The sequence below is a fragment of the Tetranychus urticae genome, chromosome 3, assembly GCF_039701765.1.
Source record: "Tetranychus urticae isolate SD_2017Ah chromosome 3, NJAU_TeUrti_SD_1.0, whole genome shotgun sequence".
Taxonomy (NCBI): domain Eukaryota; kingdom Metazoa; phylum Arthropoda; class Arachnida; order Trombidiformes; family Tetranychidae; genus Tetranychus; species Tetranychus urticae.
In genome coordinates, this window is record NC_142960.1 from 12180881 (window position 1) to 12203663 (window position 22783).

The 22783-nt window shown below is 32.7% G+C and overlaps 5 protein-coding genes across 7 annotated transcripts; 2 read left to right on the plus strand and 3 right to left on the minus strand.

Moving 5' to 3' along the window:
• The first annotated feature begins 2818 nt into the window (after positions 1 to 2818).
• On the plus strand, positions 2819 to 4729 carry LOC107360111 (uncharacterized). 2 transcript variants are annotated; one of them, XM_025160302.2, is made up of 5 exons: positions 2819 to 3158; positions 3301 to 3367; positions 3501 to 3636; positions 3710 to 3979; positions 4112 to 4729. In XM_025160302.2, exons 2-5 carry the CDS (start codon positions 3322 to 3324, stop codon positions 4368 to 4370), a joined length of 711 nt encoding a protein of 236 aa, XP_025016070.1. In that variant the 5' UTR covers positions 2819 to 3158; positions 3301 to 3321; the 3' UTR covers positions 4371 to 4729. The 2 variants fall into 2 exon arrangements, with proteins under 2 accessions (XP_025016070.1, XP_015782224.1); XM_015926738.3 differs by having other exon boundaries at positions 3155 to 3367.
• A 7-nt stretch (positions 4730 to 4736) lies between these two features.
• On the minus strand, positions 4737 to 5345 carry LOC107360112 (uncharacterized). Its single transcript, XM_015926739.3, has 2 exons — positions 5119 to 5345; positions 4737 to 5047 (listed from the first exon to the last, which is right to left on the minus strand). The coding sequence occupies exons 1-2, from the start codon at positions 5282 to 5284 to the stop codon at positions 4842 to 4844; spliced, it is 372 nt and encodes a 123-aa protein (XP_015782225.2). The 5' UTR covers positions 5285 to 5345; the 3' UTR covers positions 4737 to 4841.
• Positions 5346 to 5734: 389 nt separating this feature from the next.
• Positions 5735 to 11774, minus strand: LOC107360108 (uncharacterized). 2 transcript variants are annotated; one of them, XM_089268615.1, is made up of 8 exons: positions 11216 to 11774; positions 10760 to 11133; positions 9893 to 10634; positions 9626 to 9767; positions 9319 to 9559; positions 8838 to 9204; positions 7122 to 7184; positions 5735 to 6814 (listed from the first exon to the last, which is right to left on the minus strand). In XM_089268615.1, exons 6-8 carry the CDS (start codon positions 9195 to 9197, stop codon positions 6029 to 6031), a joined length of 1209 nt encoding a protein of 402 aa, XP_089124741.1. In that variant the 5' UTR covers positions 9198 to 9204; positions 9319 to 9559; positions 9626 to 9767; positions 9893 to 10634; positions 10760 to 11133; positions 11216 to 11774; the 3' UTR covers positions 5735 to 6028. The 2 variants fall into 2 exon arrangements, with proteins under 2 accessions (XP_089124741.1, XP_089124740.1); XM_089268614.1 differs by having other exon boundaries at positions 9319 to 9767; positions 11216 to 11380; positions 11474 to 11771.
• Positions 11775 to 12450: 676 nt separating this feature from the next.
• Positions 12451 to 14161, plus strand: Hsdl2 (Hydroxysteroid dehydrogenase like 2). The gene is made up of 3 exons (XM_015925952.2): positions 12451 to 12642; positions 12709 to 12872; positions 12959 to 14161. The coding sequence occupies exons 1-3, from the start codon at positions 12629 to 12631 to the stop codon at positions 14008 to 14010; spliced, it is 1230 nt and encodes a 409-aa protein (XP_015781438.1). The 5' UTR covers positions 12451 to 12628; the 3' UTR covers positions 14011 to 14161.
• A 140-nt stretch (positions 14162 to 14301) lies between these two features.
• LOC107359478 (small ribosomal subunit protein eS7) lies at positions 14302 to 15478 on the minus strand. Its single transcript, XM_015925953.3, has 5 exons — positions 15396 to 15478; positions 15135 to 15253; positions 14754 to 15031; positions 14514 to 14664; positions 14302 to 14411 (listed from the first exon to the last, which is right to left on the minus strand). Exons 2-5 carry the CDS (start codon positions 15207 to 15209, stop codon positions 14334 to 14336), a joined length of 582 nt encoding a protein of 193 aa, XP_015781439.1. The 5' UTR covers positions 15210 to 15253; positions 15396 to 15478; the 3' UTR covers positions 14302 to 14333.
• Positions 15479 to 22783: the final 7305 nt, after the last annotated feature.

The window sequence follows — 22783 nt, forward strand, 5'->3', positions numbered from 1 at the left end:
GATTATCTTATTGTAAACCAGACTTGATTAGTGCGCTTACAAAGTGCATGATCTCAAGCAATTATTTAAACATTTTGTGATATAATAATGGTCCTAGCTACCGTTTTAAACCTATTAATTCATTAAATTTAATTAAATAGTAACAAAAACAAACAAAACAGATTAGGAATCAAATTTGGTTGTAGTAAATCAATCTATCAAGATCAATACTCAAGGTCTACCCATTAACGATTAATAAATCAAAAGTGAAATTAATAAGTGAGCGAAACTTGTAAACCTCTTTAAACTGGCAGCTTTATGAGAAACACTTTTTTTTATTGAATCCTTGACCATTAGACACAATTTGTTAATTAATTTACAATTTGATGCTAAAATAAGGTAAAATTCAACTAATTCAACTTTAACATTTGAAAATAACATTGAAAAGAAGAGACCAAAATGATGGGCTGATGACCATGATTTCACATGGACATTTGTCAATGTTGAATAGGAATGCATCAATGAATCTTTAACATTTCAATATTTATCTGGATCCAGAATCTAACCTTGCCCTTCCCTCTGATGTATGTGGACAATAGCCTTGAGTTGGTGACAGCGGAAGGATTTTTGTGGCAAAACATCTTCAAAATTGCAATGGAATCCAAATTAAATTAATTTTATCGTTGAATCCATCTTTTGCCATGGCTTGGGATTATCATTTAACCATTTTTGAAAGTATCTTCTTGATGGACATCTTGATCTTTCCAAATTGGACTCCATTGGCTGAACAGAAATTTTCAACTGATTAGGACTCTCTCTCTCAGTGACCTAGGTCTGTGTAAATATGAGTAATTAATACTATAGTATAAGCAATTATAAAGGACATCAGCTTCAGACTTTTATATATTATGGCTGGTAGCCTCAGGGATACAGATATCTGTATTTGAAGTCATTGGCTTCATTTATGATGAGATCATCCATCAGTCTTGAGTTTACATTGTTCAATACCATGGACGTTGGACATAACCAGAAAAACAATTGAAATCGGCATTGGACTTCGCTGTGACTTTCGCTGAAGCTACAATGAAATGAAAGAAAACAAAAAACGATTAGAAATGAAATATTGATGGGGTTGCTTTCATTGTATAGTTAATGTTGATACTTTCTAACTTTTAGCTCATTTTTTTACTTCTGACAATCATCGAGTAATTAAGATGAATTACTCTAATCATATAATCGAATTCAAATGAGAAATAAATTAAGTCTCATCAAGCGACGATTGCAGATCAAATTATGTCAAGGTCGACGGAGAACTCTTTTTCAACTGCTAATACGGTTGACTTTGCACGCAATAATTATAGTATTGTAGTGATTATAACAAGTATAATAGTAAGAATCAGTTGATTCATGAATTAACGATAATAGCAATTATCGTGTCATAATAGTCAACTAACATTTGTATTTAAATATTTACCTTGCAGCTATTTTAGTCTTGCTATCCTTCATTCACCATTAAAAATCGATCAATTCCAAGCAACACACGTATTTTCACCAACATAGACGAAATCTTCAAGAAATTAACTTGCCATCAGAGGACATTGTAATTATTTAAATCGAAAGGCACCAACAGATGGGACTTTTTGGTTAATTTCATCCAATATTCATTTGCAATCCAAGTTGAGGTTGAATTTTTGGTTGCCACCAAGACATCGTATGATCTGAATTTCAGCTTTATTGGAAGTCACCAAGAATAGGAATCATGATTGATCGTTGTAATCACTTCTGGAAAAAATAAAATTGAAAAAATAAATTGTAATCATAGATTTTGATAATCAGATTTATATTTACTGTTACAGGAATAAAAGAAGCGTTGAATCACCTTGCCAAAACCATATTAACCTATTGTAAACAGAACAAGAAAAAACACGAAATGAGCTGAGATTTACTACAAAGTATAAATAAAAATTTAAATTTAGTAACGCAAAAGTATATTAACCTTGGTAAATTATTGATAGATGATAAATAATTAACATTAACATTGATAAAATCTTTCAAAATCTCGCCAAAATAAAAAACAATGGCAAGGAAAACAAATAAAGTTGTTGAGACCCGCTAACTTTGAAAAGTTAAAAATAGCAACTGAAATATCCAACGATTAATCGATCAGGTTTAATGTTAAATAAAAGCCGAAAAAAAAATTTAACCACGAATAATAAATCATACTTTCAATATGAACACCATCGAACTAACTTTAGCAACCGAAGATCGAGTCAACAAGAGCTTCGACCTTTAATGACTTTTCAATGGAAGTGGACAAACAATAAAGATTTAAATTTTACTTACTAATCATCATGATCTCATTGTTTTGATCACCAATAGTCAAAAGAATCCCCAGCTTTTTTGTTTTGAACAATTTTCTAATTCAAACCATAATTTGATTGAATGTAACTTCTATGGTTATCTACTAAATTTCAGTACAAAAATACAATCATGATCAATTTTGGTGATAGAAAAAAAAGAAAACTTGTTTTTTTCGTAATTCCTGTGTAAATATTTTTCATTTATTTATTGACCAATCAAGAATGGCTGAGATGAAAATAAATAAAAATAGTGAAAACAACATGAATAACAAAAAAAGTGAGAAAGTTGCTTGACCAGAAAATGTAAAAGATAAACGATATAAAATGAATTTGGACTCTCAACCTAGACCTTGAATTTCGTGCTAAATTAGTGTAAATTTGGCTTTTCAATGAAGTGATTAAGAGTGAGAATCAGGAAAATGAAACAGAAGGGAGACAGAGAGAAAGGGAGATTATTTTTTCTGTCTAACCTTTTTCTTTCGATTAAGGAAAATGTCAAAAGAAACTGTGTTAGGTACATCGCTTTCTCTGGCTTTTTCATCATCATTAGTATCTTTCTTTTTTTAACTCTCTTTCTCTTCTTCTTAAATCTACTTTTTGTCTTTGTGTTCATGATGATGTATAAACTTTACCTCCCTCCGAAAGATCTGAGCGTCATCCTGGTAGAATCAAAGGAAGCTCTGTAATCGGATGGATGGTTTTGTTATTTTCATGATAAAGAGGTTGTGGTCAAACATCAAACTCCTTCCTCCTCCTTCTTATATGTTTTCAATATAAATATAACTTCACCATTGGAAACAAATTAATTTAATTTCAACTGTAAGTTACAAATAGATAAGAAAAGTGTTTACTAACCGTTCATTTTTAAGTAACAGACAATAGAAAGCAAAGTTTAACCCTTGTGTCATCTCCTTTGTTTCACTCTTCTTCCATTGTTTATCGTGTTTTCTCTTCGTCTCAGGATCACTGTTTTTGTTTCAAAATGAAATATTTAATCTTCACAATAACTTGCGTTCTTATTTCTTCAGGTGAGTATTTTAAATCTTTCATTTTCCCACTCTTTTTCAAACCTGCCTGATCAATCTTACTCGTTTCCTTACTTCGTCTTCCTTAAAACTCGTTCCATTTTGTTAATTGATGTTTGTGTTTCTTCTGAAATAGACTTGGTTTTTGCTTCGAAGTGTAAAAAATCTGAAGATGCAAAGGTTGACACTTGTGCTCAAAGACTTTTCTTATTTGGAGACAGAACCTCAGTTGGTTTCCCTGAAACTGAGGAAGGACTTGCTAATTATTGCAGGTAACTGTTTAAAAAAAGTAAATGTTTATCCTTTTTACTCATTTCTCTTATCTCGGTGTCCATTCTCATTCAGTCTGGCCAGAGAAACTGAAAAGTGCATTAAAGATTACTCTCGTCGGTGCTTAGCTGCTTTCCCTCGTCAAGTTACCAATCTTCTCGTCTTTGGTATTGCAAATCAACAAAAGAAATACTGTAAAAAGGGTGGATCAGCAATTGTTCAACATGGTAAATGTGGTAATTCTGATCTTGAAAAAGGACACAAATGCATGGATACTTACATTGATCATCTGTACGGCATTCAAGAAAGTGAAGATGCAAACAAGAAAATTCCATATGTTTGCTGGTAAGTTGTGTTTATCAAATTAACTGCTCTTGTTGCTTTCGACAAATCAAAGTCAATCAAAGGAGAGACAGTTGTTTATAAATTGTTAAACTCTAAATAATTTTTCTTTCAATCTTTTATTCTCTAATTTAGCTCATTTTACAAATTCAAAAGATGTGTTGTCGCCAATCTACGTCGACAAAAATCAACTTGCAACCGAGAATCAATCAATTTCTATGCTGGTTTAATCCATGGTATAGCTGCTGATGTTTTAGAACTCATCTGTGCTGAGTACAAAGAAAACTCTACTCAATGTAGTGAAACTCTGAAAACTCTTCCCACTAGGAAACCAGATACAACAAAAAGCAAATCCATTCTACCTCCTTTCACAGCAATCATGGAATCTTTATAATTGGCTTTACGATTTCAAACATTCTTTTACTTGATCTCATCTTAAATCATCATTGTTATTTTAATCACATTTTCATCTTCATCAAACAACCACCATTCAACATTATTCTAATATTATCATTATTACTATTACTTTTTACTCATTAGTATTTGATGGTTTTTATATTTCTCATAATTTAACAAGGGTAATCAATTTCATACCTTGGAACTATTCTCTAGCGATTTACTGATTATTTTAAAAAGGCAATACTTCAATATCATCTCTTATTTACATTTGCCCTCAAATTTTCATGACTAAAACGTCAATTTGTAAAAAAATCACTTTTAAAATAAATGGCAACATTCACTGATCGAAATAAAGACTACATTATTTTCATTATTCATCTTAGATTTAATATGTCATGTTGTATTACATCTTAAATGTTACAGGAGCCTTAAAAACTGTTCATTTTGTTCAAAGATTTCAACTGCTTTATTTTCCGCTCGTATTTCCACCTCGACCTCGACCAGACTGTCCCCTCTGTCCTCTTTGTCTTCCTTGTCCAGAACTTGAACCAGAACCTGAACCAGAGCTGGAACCAGAGCTTGAACCAGAGCTTGAACCGGAGCCTGATTGTGAACCAGAAGAGGAACCCTGCATTTGAGGCATTCCACCACCAGAGTTGGATGAGGAACCTCCTTTTAATTCAAAGAGAGTACGCAATTTAAAAACAAACTGTTTAGATCAAGTGATTACTGTTAGTTCTTACCTGAATTTCCTGGCATTCCCATTGATTCGCCATTAGAGCCTCCTGGTTGAGAAGGAGGACCACCTGAACCTGAGTTTCCAGACTGACTATTGAAACCTCTTCCAGCTTGAGCGTTGATGATCAAACTCACGATGATTAAAATAACGAGACAAAATTTGTAGTTCATGTTGATGATGGAAAATTTAACTTTCAATTCAATTCAAACTTTCAAAGATCTATTTAGAAACGTTAATGATAACTTTCGATTTGAAATTTTGTCTTTTATATTATAGATTGTTAGGGATGCGTCAATGGTGCATCTGTTCAAACATCGATCGATCACTAAATTATCACTTATCGTTTTCCATGCCTGTCTAACAGTGTAGTTTTGGTAGAACATTAATTTTAATTGATTAAGCCTCGTAATGAAAGGTTTCTAACTTTTCGCACAACATAAATATTGCATTGTTGATAGATATTGACACAACTTTTGATTGATTTGCAGTAATTCCCCTCACTGTTGACATTTTAAACACTATTGATAAGTTGACCATTTCAAGATTTGTAAATTGATGACAATGTTGCAAAAATCCATAACTCGGGTCCGCCATTTTTTTAAATCAAACTCCAAATGATATTTGTTTAGGAAAAGATTGTTTTAATAAAAAAATTTGAAACCAGAGAAAAGTTAAATAGATTTTGGTCAAATTTATAAAATTCAATTAGAGGTAAACAAGTAGCAGATTATGATAGAATACAAATGAAAATTAATTAGTGGATGAAGAAGAATTAAAGTCAATGAAAAGTATACTTTAAATCATCTAAATTGAAATGGATGCAATTGTGATGAGATGAATTTTTAGAGAGGAGAGAAAGATCAGCATAAAGGTGAGTTATTATACTTTATCAAGGTGGGTAAAAGTTAACTAATTTAAAGGAAAGGGAAAAGAGATGCATAAGGTGAGCTAGCTGAGCCCATCATTCCTGATCCTCCTAAACCGCCATTACCACCATAACCACCATAGCCACTGTAAGCATCACTAGGTCCACCACCATAACCTGACATAGCTGCCATTGAGTAAGGATCCATACCAAAACCATATGGTGAGCCGTACATGCCATTCATACCACCAGGGCCAGAGCCAAGGGCTGGATTAGCCCCAGAGCCGTGATTAATAGCTGTTGATGTTACACCATTAACATTGGCTTGATTTGCTGGTCCACCAGAAGCTCCGAAATATGGATTAATGGGATAATTCATTGGATAGTTAACTGGTCCTTGGGGTGCCATACCGTGGTTTTGACTGAATCCATAGTTGAAAATTCCACCAGGTAAAGTGTTTAATTGACCAGAGGAGGGAGATGAAGTTGTGGTTTCACTTGAAGATTTTGCATCCTCCTTGGCTTCAGGTTTAGTTGAAGAGGCGGCTGTGGTTGGTGAATTGTTTCCTTGATTTGGGGATATGTTTGATGTGTAACCATTATTGGGTTGGAAGAAACCGTTTGATCCCAATCCTCCGGGATAACCTCCAGGTTGGCCTGGATAGTATTGACCGCCTTGTTGACCTGGACCTGAGAAGGGTAATAGACCAGGACCAGAGGGTTGGTTAAAACCAGGGGCTCCTGCACCATACATTTGAGCTAAAGCGTTGACTTGTTGAGGATAAGCTGAATAGCCTTGTTGGTGGTAAACATTGATATTGGGTGATCCTGGGTTCTGTGTATCAAAATAAATTAAACGTCAATAAATTGATTGTAAATTCAAGATTTTTAATTCAACTTCCACACTCACAACTAAATATCAATTTTTAACCTTATTGCCAAATTGTAAAGATAAACATGACCTGATATTGTCTTTGGTTCAACAGAGACAAGCTAATGTATCAACTTGCAATTTAATGAAATCATGTTGAGATCTATTGAAAATGAAACAGCAGGAAGTTTAACTGATTTAACTTGGTAATAATGGTTAATATTGAATAAGAGTCAACCACTGAATCGTCAATTTTAATTAGTTCACCCACCTGATAATAGTTGTATGGATTAAGATTGTGATTTTTCAAGTTTTGATCAATATGTCCTGGATCCTGAGCAAGGTAGCAACAAAGCGCAAAATGAAAAGAGATTAAAATTAATAAATGAATGAGTTAATAAAATTTTTCAAGCTTGACATTTATCATGTATAATAATTGGAGGGAAAAATGATCATGTTGATAGTTTGGTCGTATTATTGGTGTTAATAGTGAAATTTGTTGACCGTTTGTTGTCAACTGTTTCTCTTGTTAATCTACATAACAATTATCATTGCTTGAAATGTAAAATTAAGTTTCTCTCTAAACAAGAATGACCTGAAAGTGAAATGAAAAGGAGAAGATGTTGATCATCATATTAATGTAATATCATGATAAACCTGAAAATGAAACAAATGCATGAAAAAGGCCTGAAACAAAAAGAGGTGAGAAAGTGGGAAATAAGGAGTGACATTAGGACCAAGAAATATAAACAAAAGCACACCCAAATTATTATTAGTGAATCCGGTGACCTGAAAATTTCAATTGTCTTTAAACTTTACCGAGACCATGATTATGTATTCTTGATTCTTGCTTGGATGAAAATTTATCACTTCTTTATCCGGTTGTTTCAACGCTTCATGTCAGGCTAAAATGATATTGATAATAAGCCGATCATGTCAGATAATTGTAATTTACTGATGCTCATTCACTGTTAATCAATTAATAAATAGAAGGTAATCTTCACTAAATTCATTACACCATCTCTCTATCAATCAATAATGTAGATACTAATTAGTGAACACTAATTATAGTCAGTAAACTCATTATTAAGACTTGTAAAGCATATAAAGAAGCATTTTAATATTTGGGTGAAATTGCAATCAAATAATCAACTAATCGATTAGCTGTAAAAACTCAATCTTCAAACATTACTAATTAAATTTGGGCTGAAATGGATGCATTCAGTTTGTTTGTTTGTCTATGAATTTGAAAATCTTTGTTCCTCAATCATTGAGTGAACTCTATCAATTTAATTGAATGCTGGTTAAATAAATCAAAATGAATTGTCTTAATAGCAATTAAAGCGTTTTCAATTTTTGTACAATGTGTTCATTCCCATTGTAAAGCGTGTAAAGATTTTCTCATGTAAATTTTGTTGAATATGAATGGTAATGAATATATTGTTTTACAACGCAATGGTTATTGTTATTAATCTAATGAACTAATTAATTTTGAATAATCAATTTTTAATAATAAACTTTCTATTTAGCTGTTCTAATTAGAATGCATGTCAAGTAGACATTATGATAGGTCAAATGAAACTATTATTCTAGAAAAATGTTAACCTTTGCTTTCACTATCAATCAAGTTAGTCATTCGATGAGTAGGTCATAGAAAAGGTTGAATTTCAATTTTGCGAAATTAATCGGGTGATTAGGATCTGAATATCTGATTGTACACATGCAATGAAACTACAATTAGAGATGAAGGTTGGATAGAAATTCTGAAAGTTCTAAAGTTAGATGGCTTTGATTTATTATAAAATAGTAAGATTATACTTTCAGCATTTTAGGATTGAAATCTCAAGACGAAACAATTGAAAACAAAAGCATAAAACTAAGAATCCTAAGTTTATTTGGGCAAACAATTGGGTTAGGTTGGGTTAGCAATGGGTTAGCAATGGGTAATGTTGATTGTGACTTTGGGGATAGTAATGATTGGACTTACTTTGGTTGCTTTGTTTTCGCTACCAGATTGGGTTAAACTGGATTGATGGTTAACATTGCTGATTGAATAAGAGAAACCGTTTTTATCGGTATTAAAGTCCAACATTGTTTTGCCATCAGGTCCAAGCTTTTGGGTATATGAGGGTGACAGAGTACCCAGACCAATTGAAAATTTGGGTTGATCATCACGTTTTACTTGCTTAGCATAAGCTGATGGTGCTGAGACCAAATCTTTGTCATTATTTGAGTGAGATGAGTAACCTGAAGAAGATGATGAAAAGACTGAAGATGGTTGAAGTACCAATAAAAGGGAGTAAAAAGACCACAAAGCACAAGATATTAAATTCCGATTTGCCGTCATATTGAAACTAGTTGTTGAAACAGTGAAAAAAAGAACAAGAAAACAATTTTATCAATAAGAATAGGTGAGTTGAGTTGAGTTCGAATAGTGTACAAGTTACTATGATGTTGAATTTACTTACTGATTATTGAAACTGCAGAATGAACGAGAGAGAGAAAAACAACAAAACCGATTGATGGTCAACAAGCTTATGGATAGATTATATGGATTTTCTTGAATGTCGACAATTATCAAATGATCAGGAAAGAAAGGCTTACTCCAAGTTTCGTCAACTTTCAGCAACTTGTCTTTCTCTTTCTGTTTCACTGTCTTTCCAAGTCAATGAATTTTCTTCTTAAATCAGGCGGAGTCCAATTGTTAGGCTTAAGGGAACCAAAAACACTCATTTATGTATCATTATAGTCGTCATATTGCCGTTATCTTGATACCTTTCTTTCGTTTCTCCTCCTATGTTTTCATATCTTGATACATTTTCTGGTTGAAGCTTCTTTCATCTTGTTAAGGGCGTTAAAATGAATTGTAACAACAACTTTCACCAAAGCGTAACGTTGAATCGAGCAAAAGGGAAACCTGAAAGTTTAACGTGAAATAACAAGATGAAATTATACAAATATAATAATAAGAGTATACAGTAAGGAAAGGCAAAAACAAATATGTAACATTATTTCAAGCATAAAGCTATAAAGCATAATTACCTGGAAATATACTGACCGTCATTACAGTCAAATATACTAAATACCTTTATCATTAGCACCATCTTCACTATTCGGGATTTGCCAGGTTTTTCGGGAAACACACATTCGGCTTGTTGACCCTTTCTACGAGCCGATGAGCAAAATTTACATGTCATTTAACAATGATTTCAATTGATATTTTTAGATCTTTAACTTTAAACACTTTTACTGGTTATGGGTAACAGCGATTATTGACCTCACTTTCTCCTGGTTCCATGTTCAATCACCAAATCGAGTCCAGTGAACACCAAGACAATTAATGTCCATCACCTAAATACATCACCATTTGAACGGCTATTTGGAATTGGGTTTTTCTTTTGGGTTTATGATTGTTGGAATCACACCAGTTTACACTTATTGTTGAAAACAAATATTGCTCATAATTTAGGCAAATAGAATCAATTTACTATTTCTCAGGTAATTATCAAAATGTAAATTGTATCTCTATTAATTTCATTAGACATGCAAAATGTTGGCTAATTTAATGGTAATATAATGTAACTAAATGGTTAACGCCTGATCCATTTGGTTGCAATAGTCACATTGAATGTATTAATAATTGTTTCAACAAATGCGTTATTTGTTTTCTTTATGATTGGAATGATATTTGAATACATTTGTAATCAGTGCCCATGATGGATAGCATTTCCGTATTGTCAACTGAACCGAGCCAAGATATTTAATAGTGATTATGGACAGTTTACTGAAAAAAATGGATAAATAAACCAAGATTATTTTGTGATTTAGAATAAGGAAATGTGTTTTTCCAAATAATTACATTGCTATCAAAACAATGATGATGAAGTAAAATTGCTTGTATTTGCTTACATTTTCATCGGATGCGCCTATTCTTTAAAGAATTCAATTTACTGGACGAAAGTCATAAGGTAAATTTAAAGCTGATTTAGTTGATCATCGCCATTTGATTCTCAGATTGTGTTTGACTTGACCATAAACAGAAAAGAGAAGATCGTAATATTCATCAGCAGCTGTCAGAAATCAACCATCGATAACTCGCATTTTCCATAATTTATATCATATCAGCCAGTTGGTGCTAATAGCTATTGTCAAATTACTTTATAATTTAGCGATAACTTCGATGCAAATAGGCCATAGCCAAATCTGGGAATAAGCTGAATAGGCGAGTTGTTTCAATGCAGTGTTTGATTGAGACCAGCGAATGGTGATCCATATCTTCATGTCTGGATTTGAAATGGAAGTAAAAGGTTAAAATATTACAGGAAAAATCGATAAGTTCAAATTGATACTGATTGACCTATTCACCATTTTAATTAAACACGCGTATAATTGTTCAATTTGAAGTAGAATGGACAGAAAATAGGGAAGAAAAATGTATTCCGTTGGTGTAAACCGCAAGTAGCATGGCTTGATAATTGAACAACTTTGATTCGATTTCATTGATTATCGAATGATCTTTTCCAGATTGACCTTGATTGATAATAATGTAACACGAATAATAATGAATGTGAAAACAAAAAGTGGAACAATTATTAAGATTCAACTTGATTGAGCATTGTTTACTTAATTATAGTTTGTCCATGTTTATCCACAGAAGCGTGAAGTGCAGAGTGAAGGTAAAGAGTCAACAGCCAGTAGAGGGAAAATGATCACAATCAAAGGGTAAAATAGAAGATGTTGTTGATTAGAAGAGACAGGAATGATCTTGATTGTGTTACTTGTCAGTGAAGGTTAATAGATGATTGTCAAAATTGGTTTTCAATCATTTAGATTAAAACTCTTTTTTTGTTCACTTATTCACTGATTGAGAAAACAAAACAAGCATATTGTTGATGATATGAGTAATAGCGTTCATAAAGCAAATGTAAGATGCAACTTGAGGGAACATTGAAAAAGCTCTGATCAAAGATGATTTGTATTCACATCATTTAGTCAACTGAATTATTAGCAGAATGAAGAATCATTAATGAGCTATGTCGCGTATCATTAGAAACTACATTTAATTCATTAATTAGAATGTATATTGTTCAAATAAATCGACAAAATAGAACCATTCATCATGATATTGTGTTAATTTCATTTTTAAGTCCATTTTTAGAGGTGATTTAACTCTTCGGCTATAATGATCATCAGACATCTTTTAAGCAGAATAATCATAAAAAATTAATGTACAAAGGTTAGTACGACTAATTGGGAATTAATGTCATAATAGGATAATGTTCAAAGATGATAAAACTAAGGATAAGTACATTGCACTAATATTAAGATGATAAGTTTTGTAAAATTACAGCATTTCATGCAGATTTTCAGGCAAGATTATAAAAATAAATATATTTTTTGAATAATTTGATTTGTATTGTTCTTAAGAGAAAAAAAATTCGTATAAAATCAATTTTAATTCAAAATGAACGTTTTGTGCATGTTTTTTAAAATTGAATAAAGCGGGTTTTTTTATGGCTGCAAGTGCAAAATAAGTTCCCATTGACTTCAGTTGAAAGTTTTTCCTGACAAGTTGTTATGTAAACTTGTTTTATTTGATCTTTGGTTTCTTGTCGTAAAACCCTGTAATCTAAGATGTGATTTAAAGATTATTGTCTATTCTATTGATTATATTTAGTTTTGTGTCTAAATCCAAATTATCATTAACAGTCCAACATCTTTGCGTTGTAATACTCATCTTTGCTCATCTATAAGACAGAAGCCAGCAAAATTTTCACAATGATCAACACAGGGTATGTTCCTCAACATATTTTAATCAATTGAAGTTCCTTTATAAAAGTCAATTTTTCGTTTTAAAGTGCACTTGCAGGTCGGACAGTTTTCATTACCGGTGCTAGTCGTGGTATTGGTAAGGCAATCGCCCTCAAATTGGCAAAAGATGGTTGTAATGTAGCCATTGCTGCTAAAACTGTTGATCCTCATCCTAAATTACCAGGGACCATATATACTGCAGCTAAAGAAGGTTTGATTATTTTGAAAATCAATACTTAAGGGTAAAAGTCCAAGTCTATAGATTTGTTACCTCTAGGCTTTCTTATTTCATTTCAGTTGAGGAAGCTGGTGGAAAATGTTTACCTCTCCAGGTTGACATTAGATACGAGGATCAAGTTAAAGATGCCATTGAAAAGACTGTTGCTAAATTTGGTGGACTTGACATTGTTATCAATAATGCTAGTGCTATTAACTTGACTTCCACAGAAGCTGTTGACATGAAGAGATACGACTTGATGCACAATATCAATACCAGAGGTACTTTTGTCACTTCTAAATCTGCCATTCCATTCCTGAAGAAATCAGATCATGCCCATATCCTCAATTTAAGTCCACCTTTGGTGATGAACTCTAGATGGTTTAAACCTCATGTTGCTTATACCATGGCTAAATATGGTATGTCTATGTGTGTTTTGGGAATGTCTGAAGAGTTCCGTGATGACAAAATTGCTGTCAATGCCTTGTGGCCTAAAACTGCTGTCTGGACTGCTGCAATGAATGTTATTACTGATGGACCTGAAATAAGAAAAGTTTGTCGTAAACCTGAAATACTTGCTGATGCTGCTTACGCCATTCTATCTAAATCTCCCGAAAAATTCACTGGAAACTTCTGTGTTGATGAAACTTTACTTAAACAAGAGGGTATTACTGATTTTGATCAATATGCTGAGGTCAAGGGTGAAAAATTGATGTTGGACTTCTTTTTACCTGATGAATACTATGTTGGTGAAGAACTTCCAGAAAAATTCGGTGATGTCAAAGATGCAAAAGATGGTTCTAAAGTTGATAGAGTCTTCAAAGGAATCAAAGGCTTGCTCGATGATAATTTGAAGAAACAAATCAATGCTCTTCTACTTTTCCAAGTTTCTGGTAAAAATTGGATAGTAGACGCTCATGAAAGTAGACCCATAACGGTCAGCCAGAATGAGAATCCTGTGGATAATCCAGATGTAACTTTGATTACAGATGAAGAAACATTTTATAAAATGGCAAAGGGTGAGGTCAAGGCAACCAATGCTTTCATGTCAGGAAAGTTAAAGATTAAAGGAAACATCGCTGTCGCAATGCAGTTGGAAAAGTTATTTGGTAAAATTAAGGCAAAACTATAGATAGCTTTTCAATCGTTCCTGAGAATTTCCTGAATTTTATTTTAATAGAATGATTTTTTTGATAACTTCTTTAAAAGAGATGAAAATTTTGTTATCCAATAGGCTCTTATATGAAACATTTATTAATAAACGTTTTCTTAAATACCAAAAATTGTCAATTTCTAGCTAAAATTTGAAGATATCCTGTACAAGTAGTGGTTTGAAAGTCAAAAACTTCTCAGTTACTGTTACATACACTCAGTTACATTAGTTGCTGACAAGATCACCGAATAAATGATTGACGATAATTGATTAAATATTATTAATTTTATTTTAATCTTTGCTCAAAAAAGTGGCTCAGGAAATTCGAATTCCACCTCTTTACCAGTAAGTTTTTTGTATATAGCAGAAAATGTATCAGTCTAGAAAAGAAGAGAAAAATATCAAAATTAGATAAATATTTAGACCAATTAGCAAAATATATGAAATTTGAAGCAAGTCAACTCATATTGAATTCAACTCACTTTGTGCTCTATATTGGTTTGAAATGTCTTGTCTAAATGAATTTTGAATAAACGTCTTCCATCAAGACAAATACGAGTTCTTTTTCCAACTATTTCAGCAGGATAAACAACATCTGCAAGAATTGCATCGTGTACTGCGGTAAGAGTTCGGCTAAGAAATGAAATGAAAAAGAATGGATAAGTCATTGAAGAGCTTGAAAATGAACAGAAAAAACTAAAGAATTGGAATGTAAAACTTACCTTCTAGGTCTCTTTTGCTTAGATTTTGATCGTACTTTCCTAGTTGGCTTAGGTAAAATTGTTCTTTTAGCAACGAAGACAACTGGTTTACCGCTGAATTTTTTTTCCAATTCACGAACTATTGGAACATGGAGTTTTTGCCAAGCTCTAAGTTGAGGTGGAGGTATCCAAACTATGATGGCTTTTCTACCCTCAGCATCTACTTCTTTAGCACCAACAATATGAAGCTCTCGTAATTGAGCCTTCAGATCACCATTCATCTCAATCTCAAGGAGAGCCTAGATAAAAGAGAAAGAGAAAGAGATATAAAGAAATTAAAACCTCATTTTTTACACAAAACCGGTAAAGTTAAGCTGAATTAACTGTATAAAAACAACTTACCTGAGATATAGTAGACTCAAATTCATCTACTTTTTCTCCTGGTCTCTTAATGATTTTAGCGTGTGTTGGATGCATTTTTAGACTTTGTCTAGTCAAAACCAATTAAACAATTCACAAACCTAAAATAAGTCAAAAAACGTGTTAGTCAAAACAAGTGAGGTGGCAAGAGTATGCAACAGAAAACAGACTAAATACATGAAACAACGAAAAAAGTAGCCTTTAAGAAAACAGACAACACAATAGATAATATTTCTAATTTACCTAAAATTAGTCCAATCAATTAAATTAAATTAATCACAATTAAAGGCAAGAAAAACTTTAATATAGATTACCCAGGAAGGCCAGCAGCATTACTATCGATCACTCATACACTATTTCCGCCGCAAACTACTATTTCGATTACCAATACAGCTAACTATCGATATATTGATTTTCTGTTTCCGGTGTTTTTGTTACAATTAGTTTCTAAGTTTTTCAACGTTACGAAGCCGTAAGAATCCGTCTTAAATGCCATTTGAAGGGCGTACTGGCAATCATTGGTTTTATTGTACCAATCCTAATGGACCTTACATTGACTTTTACTTTGATGTTAAGACCTCATTACCTTATCGGTTCTCATTGTATTATCCTAAATGGATTGAAACTCAAACAGTTGAGAAGCAAGTTGATTCAGATGAAAAATATGTTTACAACTTTTACATGTTCGAACCTCTGGTCATATCATCAGATAAATCAATTCCTTATCCATTGGGTTATGGATGCGCTCGTAAAGGTACTCGTCCATCTACTCCATTACCAGATTTTAGTAAAGTTGAAGAGTTCACTATGGACATGGAAGCTGTCATTACCGATTCTGACCGTGATCCTATCAAATCAACTGCTCGAGTAATGAAATGAGGCGATATTTTGTCATTCGAAATCCAAGAAGAAACTAGTTTCGTTCGTTCAATTGAAATGCCATATCCTTTAGGGCTATTGCAAGTAGATGAACACACTGGTCGATGCCATCATTATCCAGCAAAATATTTTAAGTTAGCTAAAATGCTAACGAGCTGGCCTTTGGATCAAGTTTTTGGGCTTTAATGTATTGGAATATCTAATAATGAAACCACCTGAAGATGATTCACCAACTTTTATTGGTGATATACCTTTAGGACCTTTTCGAGTGGAAGAATACAGAGCAGCTGACTTCTTCTCGGATAAAGTTAGTGCCATTGTTGGTTATTATTATACAAAAAATGTTAGCGATTCTGTTCCGAGTAAAGTAATATTTACCGCAGATAGAAGTGATTATTATTATGATTCCGTTGATTCTCCAACTTCAATTGTGGTAACCATAATTAATTACGAAGAAACTTCCCTCGATTATGGAGATCGATTCGATGTTTCTGGTTGCTATGAAGAACCAGGAAGCTATACTTGGTTTCAACTTCTCTTTTCAAATCCTTCGATGAGTGAATTCAATATGCAAGCAATTAAGGAATCAACAGAAGAATACTTGACTTCGTTCATTCCAATAATTCGTATTGGTGCTATTCATGCACAAGAAGTTGATTCCAATATACATGTTACTGTTAAGCTACATGATCGTTTCCATCGCATTGATGCTTATGACCGTTCGAATCAAAGTAAAATTATGAATCCTTCATATATTGTAAAAAAATCTGGAGTAGATGACTGTGAACAGTTGTGCAGTACAAATCCAGTTTGCGATGCTTTTAGTTATTGTTTGGATTATGACTGCATCGTTTTTACAACTAAATATTTATTTTACGAGACAGAATACAGTGAGGAATGCGATTTGTATGCTAAATATGGTACGGTCAAAGTTGAATCATTTGTTAGCAAAAACTATTTGTCGACGATGCCACACGTTTTGCAACAGATAAGGAATAAAGTCTCGGCTGGCGAATTTCGTTTAGTCCTATCAGCCTTTATTGACCTAACAGCTGAAGATTTGTTCATTGTGAGTGGACCTGCAGAGATCGGTGATATTTCGCAGGAACTACACACAAGTGCTTCCAGACCTTTAAGAGCTGATGGTTTTCCGATGATTGCAATTGATCGTCATTTCAATAAAGCACAATTCAAGATCGAGAAAAGTACTCTTCAAGATTGTTTCATTGCTTGTTTAAATGACGATGATTGTAACACACTTTCATATTGCATCAATCAGAATAAGGAATGTATTCTGAGTGGAAGACCACCGAGTTCACTGAAAGACGCACTTGAAGACAAAACAAGCACACAATTTTGAATAAGTTTGACTTGATCAATTGACTCAATAATTTTAAGGACACAAGAGCATCGACATAGGTGTATGTTGACCATTTTTTGACTCGATCGGAGTTAATTAACTATAATTAATTAGCTTATCAATATCCATAGAAAGATTTTTTTGGACTTTTTTGCAATATGAATTGATATGATTTAAGCAGCTTTGTATTTGGCTGTTTTGACTTTGGCCGTAGTGGGCCTTTACCTTAATATGATATTCGTTAATGAAAATGAAAAGTTGTTGTAACATGATTTTGTATTTATCTATGAATAGATCTAATCTATACAATATATAAAGTCAAAACATGAAATTTTTGCGTAAAGATTGTGGCCAAACTGAATGGATTCTAAAGAAAATTTTTTCACAGCTTGAAAGCCATGATTAAACTACATCCACGAAAAATAGTCTGGACTTCATCGGAATTCAGGTCCCTGAGAAATTAGCGTTTAAACAGGGTAGGGGAAAAAATGCAGAATCCGTATCTTTTACCATTGATTTTGGGGGAAAAATTTTTTGGTTGTTCAGGTTGTTGGTTTATTGTTAAATTAGAAGGATATGTAAAACCATTTTTCGAGAAAAGAGTTAGGTAAAAAATATGTGGTGTCCTGTAAACTCGCCACATTTAAGCTTTAAAACAAACAGAGTCAAAACCTTTTACAACTTTAAAGAAATCTTGCCACTAATTGTTACAGCTATGGCAAGTAAATTATCAATTTTGATTAAGAAATTCGTGTACAAAGATCAAGCTCAAGCTGAATTGATTCAATTCAATATCATTTTGGTAGCTTTTGTATCGAGAATCGTTATTTAATTGAATACATTATAGCTTTTTTGTTGAATTTTTTGGCTGCTTAGCTTGCAACAGAACTATCCTGTAGGACATTTCTTTCAATGAATCGATAGAAGCACGATAATGTCTCTTTCGAATTAATACTAAAAGCTACCGAAACGATATGAAATTGAATCAATTCAGCTTGAGCTTGATCTTTGTACACGAATTTCTTAATCAAAATTGATAATTTACTTGCCATAGCTGTAACAATTAGTGGCAAGATTTCTTTAAAGTTGTAAAAGGTTTTGACTCTGTTTGTTTTAAAGCTTAAATGTGGCGAGTTTACAGGGAACCAAAATATTTTGCCTCAACTGTTGACACAGGACAATGTCCAAAAACTTTGATTTCACCGTTAAGAGTTAAGACTTAGTCAGTGCTATTGAAAATTTGTTTGAGTCGCCAGTTTTCGATAAAATTGAGGTCAAAGTTAAAGCTTCAATCGCCTTTATTTCAATAATAAAACCAGATTTATTCATGGAACTCATTTTCATGGTGTAACTTTTGCTGATTCATATATTCTCTGTTCATATCAAAAACAGATCACTTCGATTTTCAGTTAAATTGACTGCCTTCTGTTACCGATTGAGTTAGAGATCTGAAACTCATTTTTTACCGGCAAAAATCATGGTTACACATGTTGAGTCAGCCAATTTTTTCCGAATTTATATGAAAATTGAAATGATCTGTTTTATCTGAACAGAGAATTTTTCATTGAAAATAACTTCATTTTCTGGTTAATCAGCAAAAGTTACACCTTTAAAATGAGTTTCATGGAAAAATCTGGTTTTATTATTGAAATAAAGGCGATTGAAGCTTTAAATTTGACCTCAATTTTATCGAAAACTGGCGACTCAACAAATTTTCAATAGCACTGATAGACTCAGTTTTTATACCCCTAAAAACTCACTAAGTCCCAACTCTTAACGGTGAAATCAAAGTTTTTGGACATTGTCTTTTTATTTTATTTTTTCTCATTGTCAATGGTTTTTCATCAATAATTTTAGTCTCTAAATGTGGATTGGATTTATTGTATTCAGTGAAAAGAAATTTACGATCAGTCATAATTGGGGCTCAGCTTTTTTCCATCGCATTCATCCCTTTATCCACCACTTTTTTACCGTTTTTTCACCGTATTGTCCATCATATTGATATCCATCATCTACCACATCCACAACATTCACCAAATCAAACATCACTTTTTAAAGAGACCTTTCTTGAGTTGAAAGTTTCACCACATTCATCCATCACTTTAGAGTGAGTTTTTTCCACCACAATATCAAACCATTTTTATAAGATTATCCACCACCTAAACCACCAAATTTTGACCACTTTTGGGATATGATGGCGATGAACAGTGGATGTTTTAGAAGGTGTAAAAGTGGACATTAAGTATGATTTGGTTTGTGGATAATCTAAAAAATTGTTCGCAAATATGCTGCTCTAAATTGGTGACTGAAAGTGGATGAAAATCTGTTGGACAATTTTGTTGAAAAAAGTCTTTTTAAAAAGTAATGATTTTGATTTGGTTGATTTGGTGGATGTGTTAGGCTGGGTGGTAGGTATTATACTGGAGAGTACGGTGAAAGAACAGTAAAAAAGTGGTTGATAAAAGTGGTGGACAATACAATGAAAAGAGGTGGAAAGTGTGGTGGAAAAAGCTACTTTAAATTGGTGGACAATTTTTTTGAGAAAAGTCTCTTCAACAAGTGATGAAGTTTGAATTAGTGGATGTGGTGAATGTGTTAGATTGAGTGGTAACAATAAGGTAAAAAAGTGTTGAAAAAAGTGATGCAAAATATGGTGTAAAAGGTGGAAAGTATGGTGAAAAAGGTGGAAAGTATGGTGAAAAAAGCCATGCTGGTGGATGGAAGTGATGGACAATTTTTGAGAAACCTTCCTTTAAAAAGTGATGATGTTTGCTTGGTGGATGTGGTGAATTTTCACGATTAGGGCGTGTACAATACGGTGCAATAGTGGTGGAAAACTCCGCTCATCGCAGATGTTTGATGGAATCCGTTTTTGAAGTTAAAACTTAAGCTTTCTAGAAACTCAGATTCCTAAGAAAATCCTTTTCAGGGTGGCAGTGCAGAAGACATTGTGGAAGACAGCAAATATTTTGCAATTTGATGAAGTTACTGTCTACTTTTAATGATTCATATGTGTCTCAACTTAGTAAGTAGGAATAGCAACTCAGAATGATGAGAAAGTCATGTAAAGGTGGTCTGAAAAGCAACACTTTTCATATGATGGATGATGAATAAGTTTATCAACTGTAAATTTCGATTTAAAAGTTGCGATTTGATAAACTTTCGGTACAAGAGTTGCAGATATTACGCGAATTAGCACGCTTCGTGTAATAAAAGAATTCCTCTGATCGAAGTTGTTTGATGAAATCCCTTTAAAAGTGTTAACTTTCTAGGAAACTCAGATTTCTAAGAAAATCCTGTCCAGGGTGGCAGTGAAAAAACAGTATTCAAAAGCATTGAGAAAGCAAATATTTTTGGATTTAATGAATTTTCTGTTTACTGTTTGATGATTAAATGTGTCTCAGCTTTGACTTTCAAGTTAAGGATTGCGGCTTGATGAACTTTTAGCATACGAACCGTAACCATTCGCGTAATTAAAAGATTTCTCTGATTCTATTGAGGTATTTGATGTAATAGCTTTCAAAAGTCAAACTTGGTCTTCATAGGAACTCAAATTCATACAAAAATCATGTTCAGGTACTGTAAAAATCTAAGAAAAATAAGAAAAATTGTGGAGACAGAATTATTTCTTAATTTAATAAAATAATGCTTTACTATTGAGTAATTTAGTGGAAGTTTGCCTGAACTTTGAATTGCGAGTTGAGAGTTGTGATCCAATGAACTTTCATGGCATGAGAGTTTGAGTTACTACGCAGAATAGCATGCTCCGTGTTATTAAAAAATTTCTCTGATCGAAGGTATTTGACGATACGTGGGCGATTTGCACGCTTGACGTGACATTGGAAAAACCTGTATTCAAAAGCATTGTGGAGCACAGCAAATATTTTTTAGTTTGATGATTTATGGTTTACTTTTGGATGATTTGTAAGTGTCTAAACTTTCGAAATTAAAGTTGTGATTTATTGACCTTTTAGCATACAAACTGTAACCATAGGGGTAAACGAATGATTTCGATGATTCTCTTGGTGGATATTTGGTGCTATTGCTCTCAAAGTTCAAACTTAAATGGTTGTGTACGATACGGCGAAAAGAAGGTAAAAAATGGCGGCAAATTGGTGGAAAAATTACAGTCCCTACAAAAAGAGATAAAGTTCCAACTACGGATTCGATTTTGTCTATGACTAACCATCAGAAAAACTACTTAATTGAACAAGTGGAATCAACCAAAATTCATCATAATTCAAATTAAAATATTTTTGGATTTAATAAATTTTCTGTTTACTGTTGAGGTATTTGATGTAATAGCTTTCAAAAGTCAAACTTGGTCTTCATAGGAACTCAAATTCATACAAAAATCATGTTCAGGTACTGTAAAAATCTAAGAAAAATCAGAAAAATTGTGGAGACAGAATTATTTCTTAATTTAATAAAATAATGCTTTACTATTGAGTAATTTAGTGGAAGTTTGCCTGAACTTTGCATTTCGAGTTAAGAGTTGCGGCTTGATGAACTTTCATGGCATGAGAGTTTGAGTTACTACGCAGAATAGCACGCTTCGTGTTATTAAAAAATTTCTCTGATCCAAGGTTTTTGATGAAATCCAAATTCAAAGTGCAAACTATTTGATTTAGTTGTAAAACATAATTTTATTTGATTTATTTTTTCAAATTGACGATGGTTTTAATCAAGAATTTGAGTCTTTGAATATAGAGTTGGGTTTGTTGTATGCAGAGAAAAGAAATTTACGATCAGTTATGATCGTGGGCTCCACTTGTTATTTTTATTTTATTTTTATCCCAATTCCTTTCAGAAATGAATCTGTTTGTTTCTTACTTATTAACCATGTTACGATAGATAAAGTTCATGAAATAAATGCAACAAACTGGAAGCTGGCTGAAGCTGGATGTTCCCATTATTCAAGTAAAGACCTTACCTTTAATCCAACCTTTGCTCAAAGTCTTGTCAATATTCACTAATTATTCAATCTTTTTACTTTTTACAGAAAAATCTGAACTCGATTAAGAACATAAAGTTGGACTTACTAATTCTAATATTGAATATTTGTTATAACGTTATCCGATGCTATTATTGATACAGCTGGTGCTTTTATGATTAATATCTTCAAAGGCATAAATTTCAGTTCGTTTCATGTTCATGACTCTAGTCGAAACTTGTATAATCAAAATTCGAATTGTTCGAGCTGAAATGTATTGTTTAAGAGTGCAATTATGTTAGCAAAAGAGTAGCATTTACTTATCTGATTGTGATGGTTATGACGATAAATCACTAGTTTAACATACAAAGTACAAGGTTACAATATTCTTAAGGATTAATTTCAAATAATACAGTAGCGGTCAATGAAACTGTCAGTCAGATTTTTCAATGCTGCAAA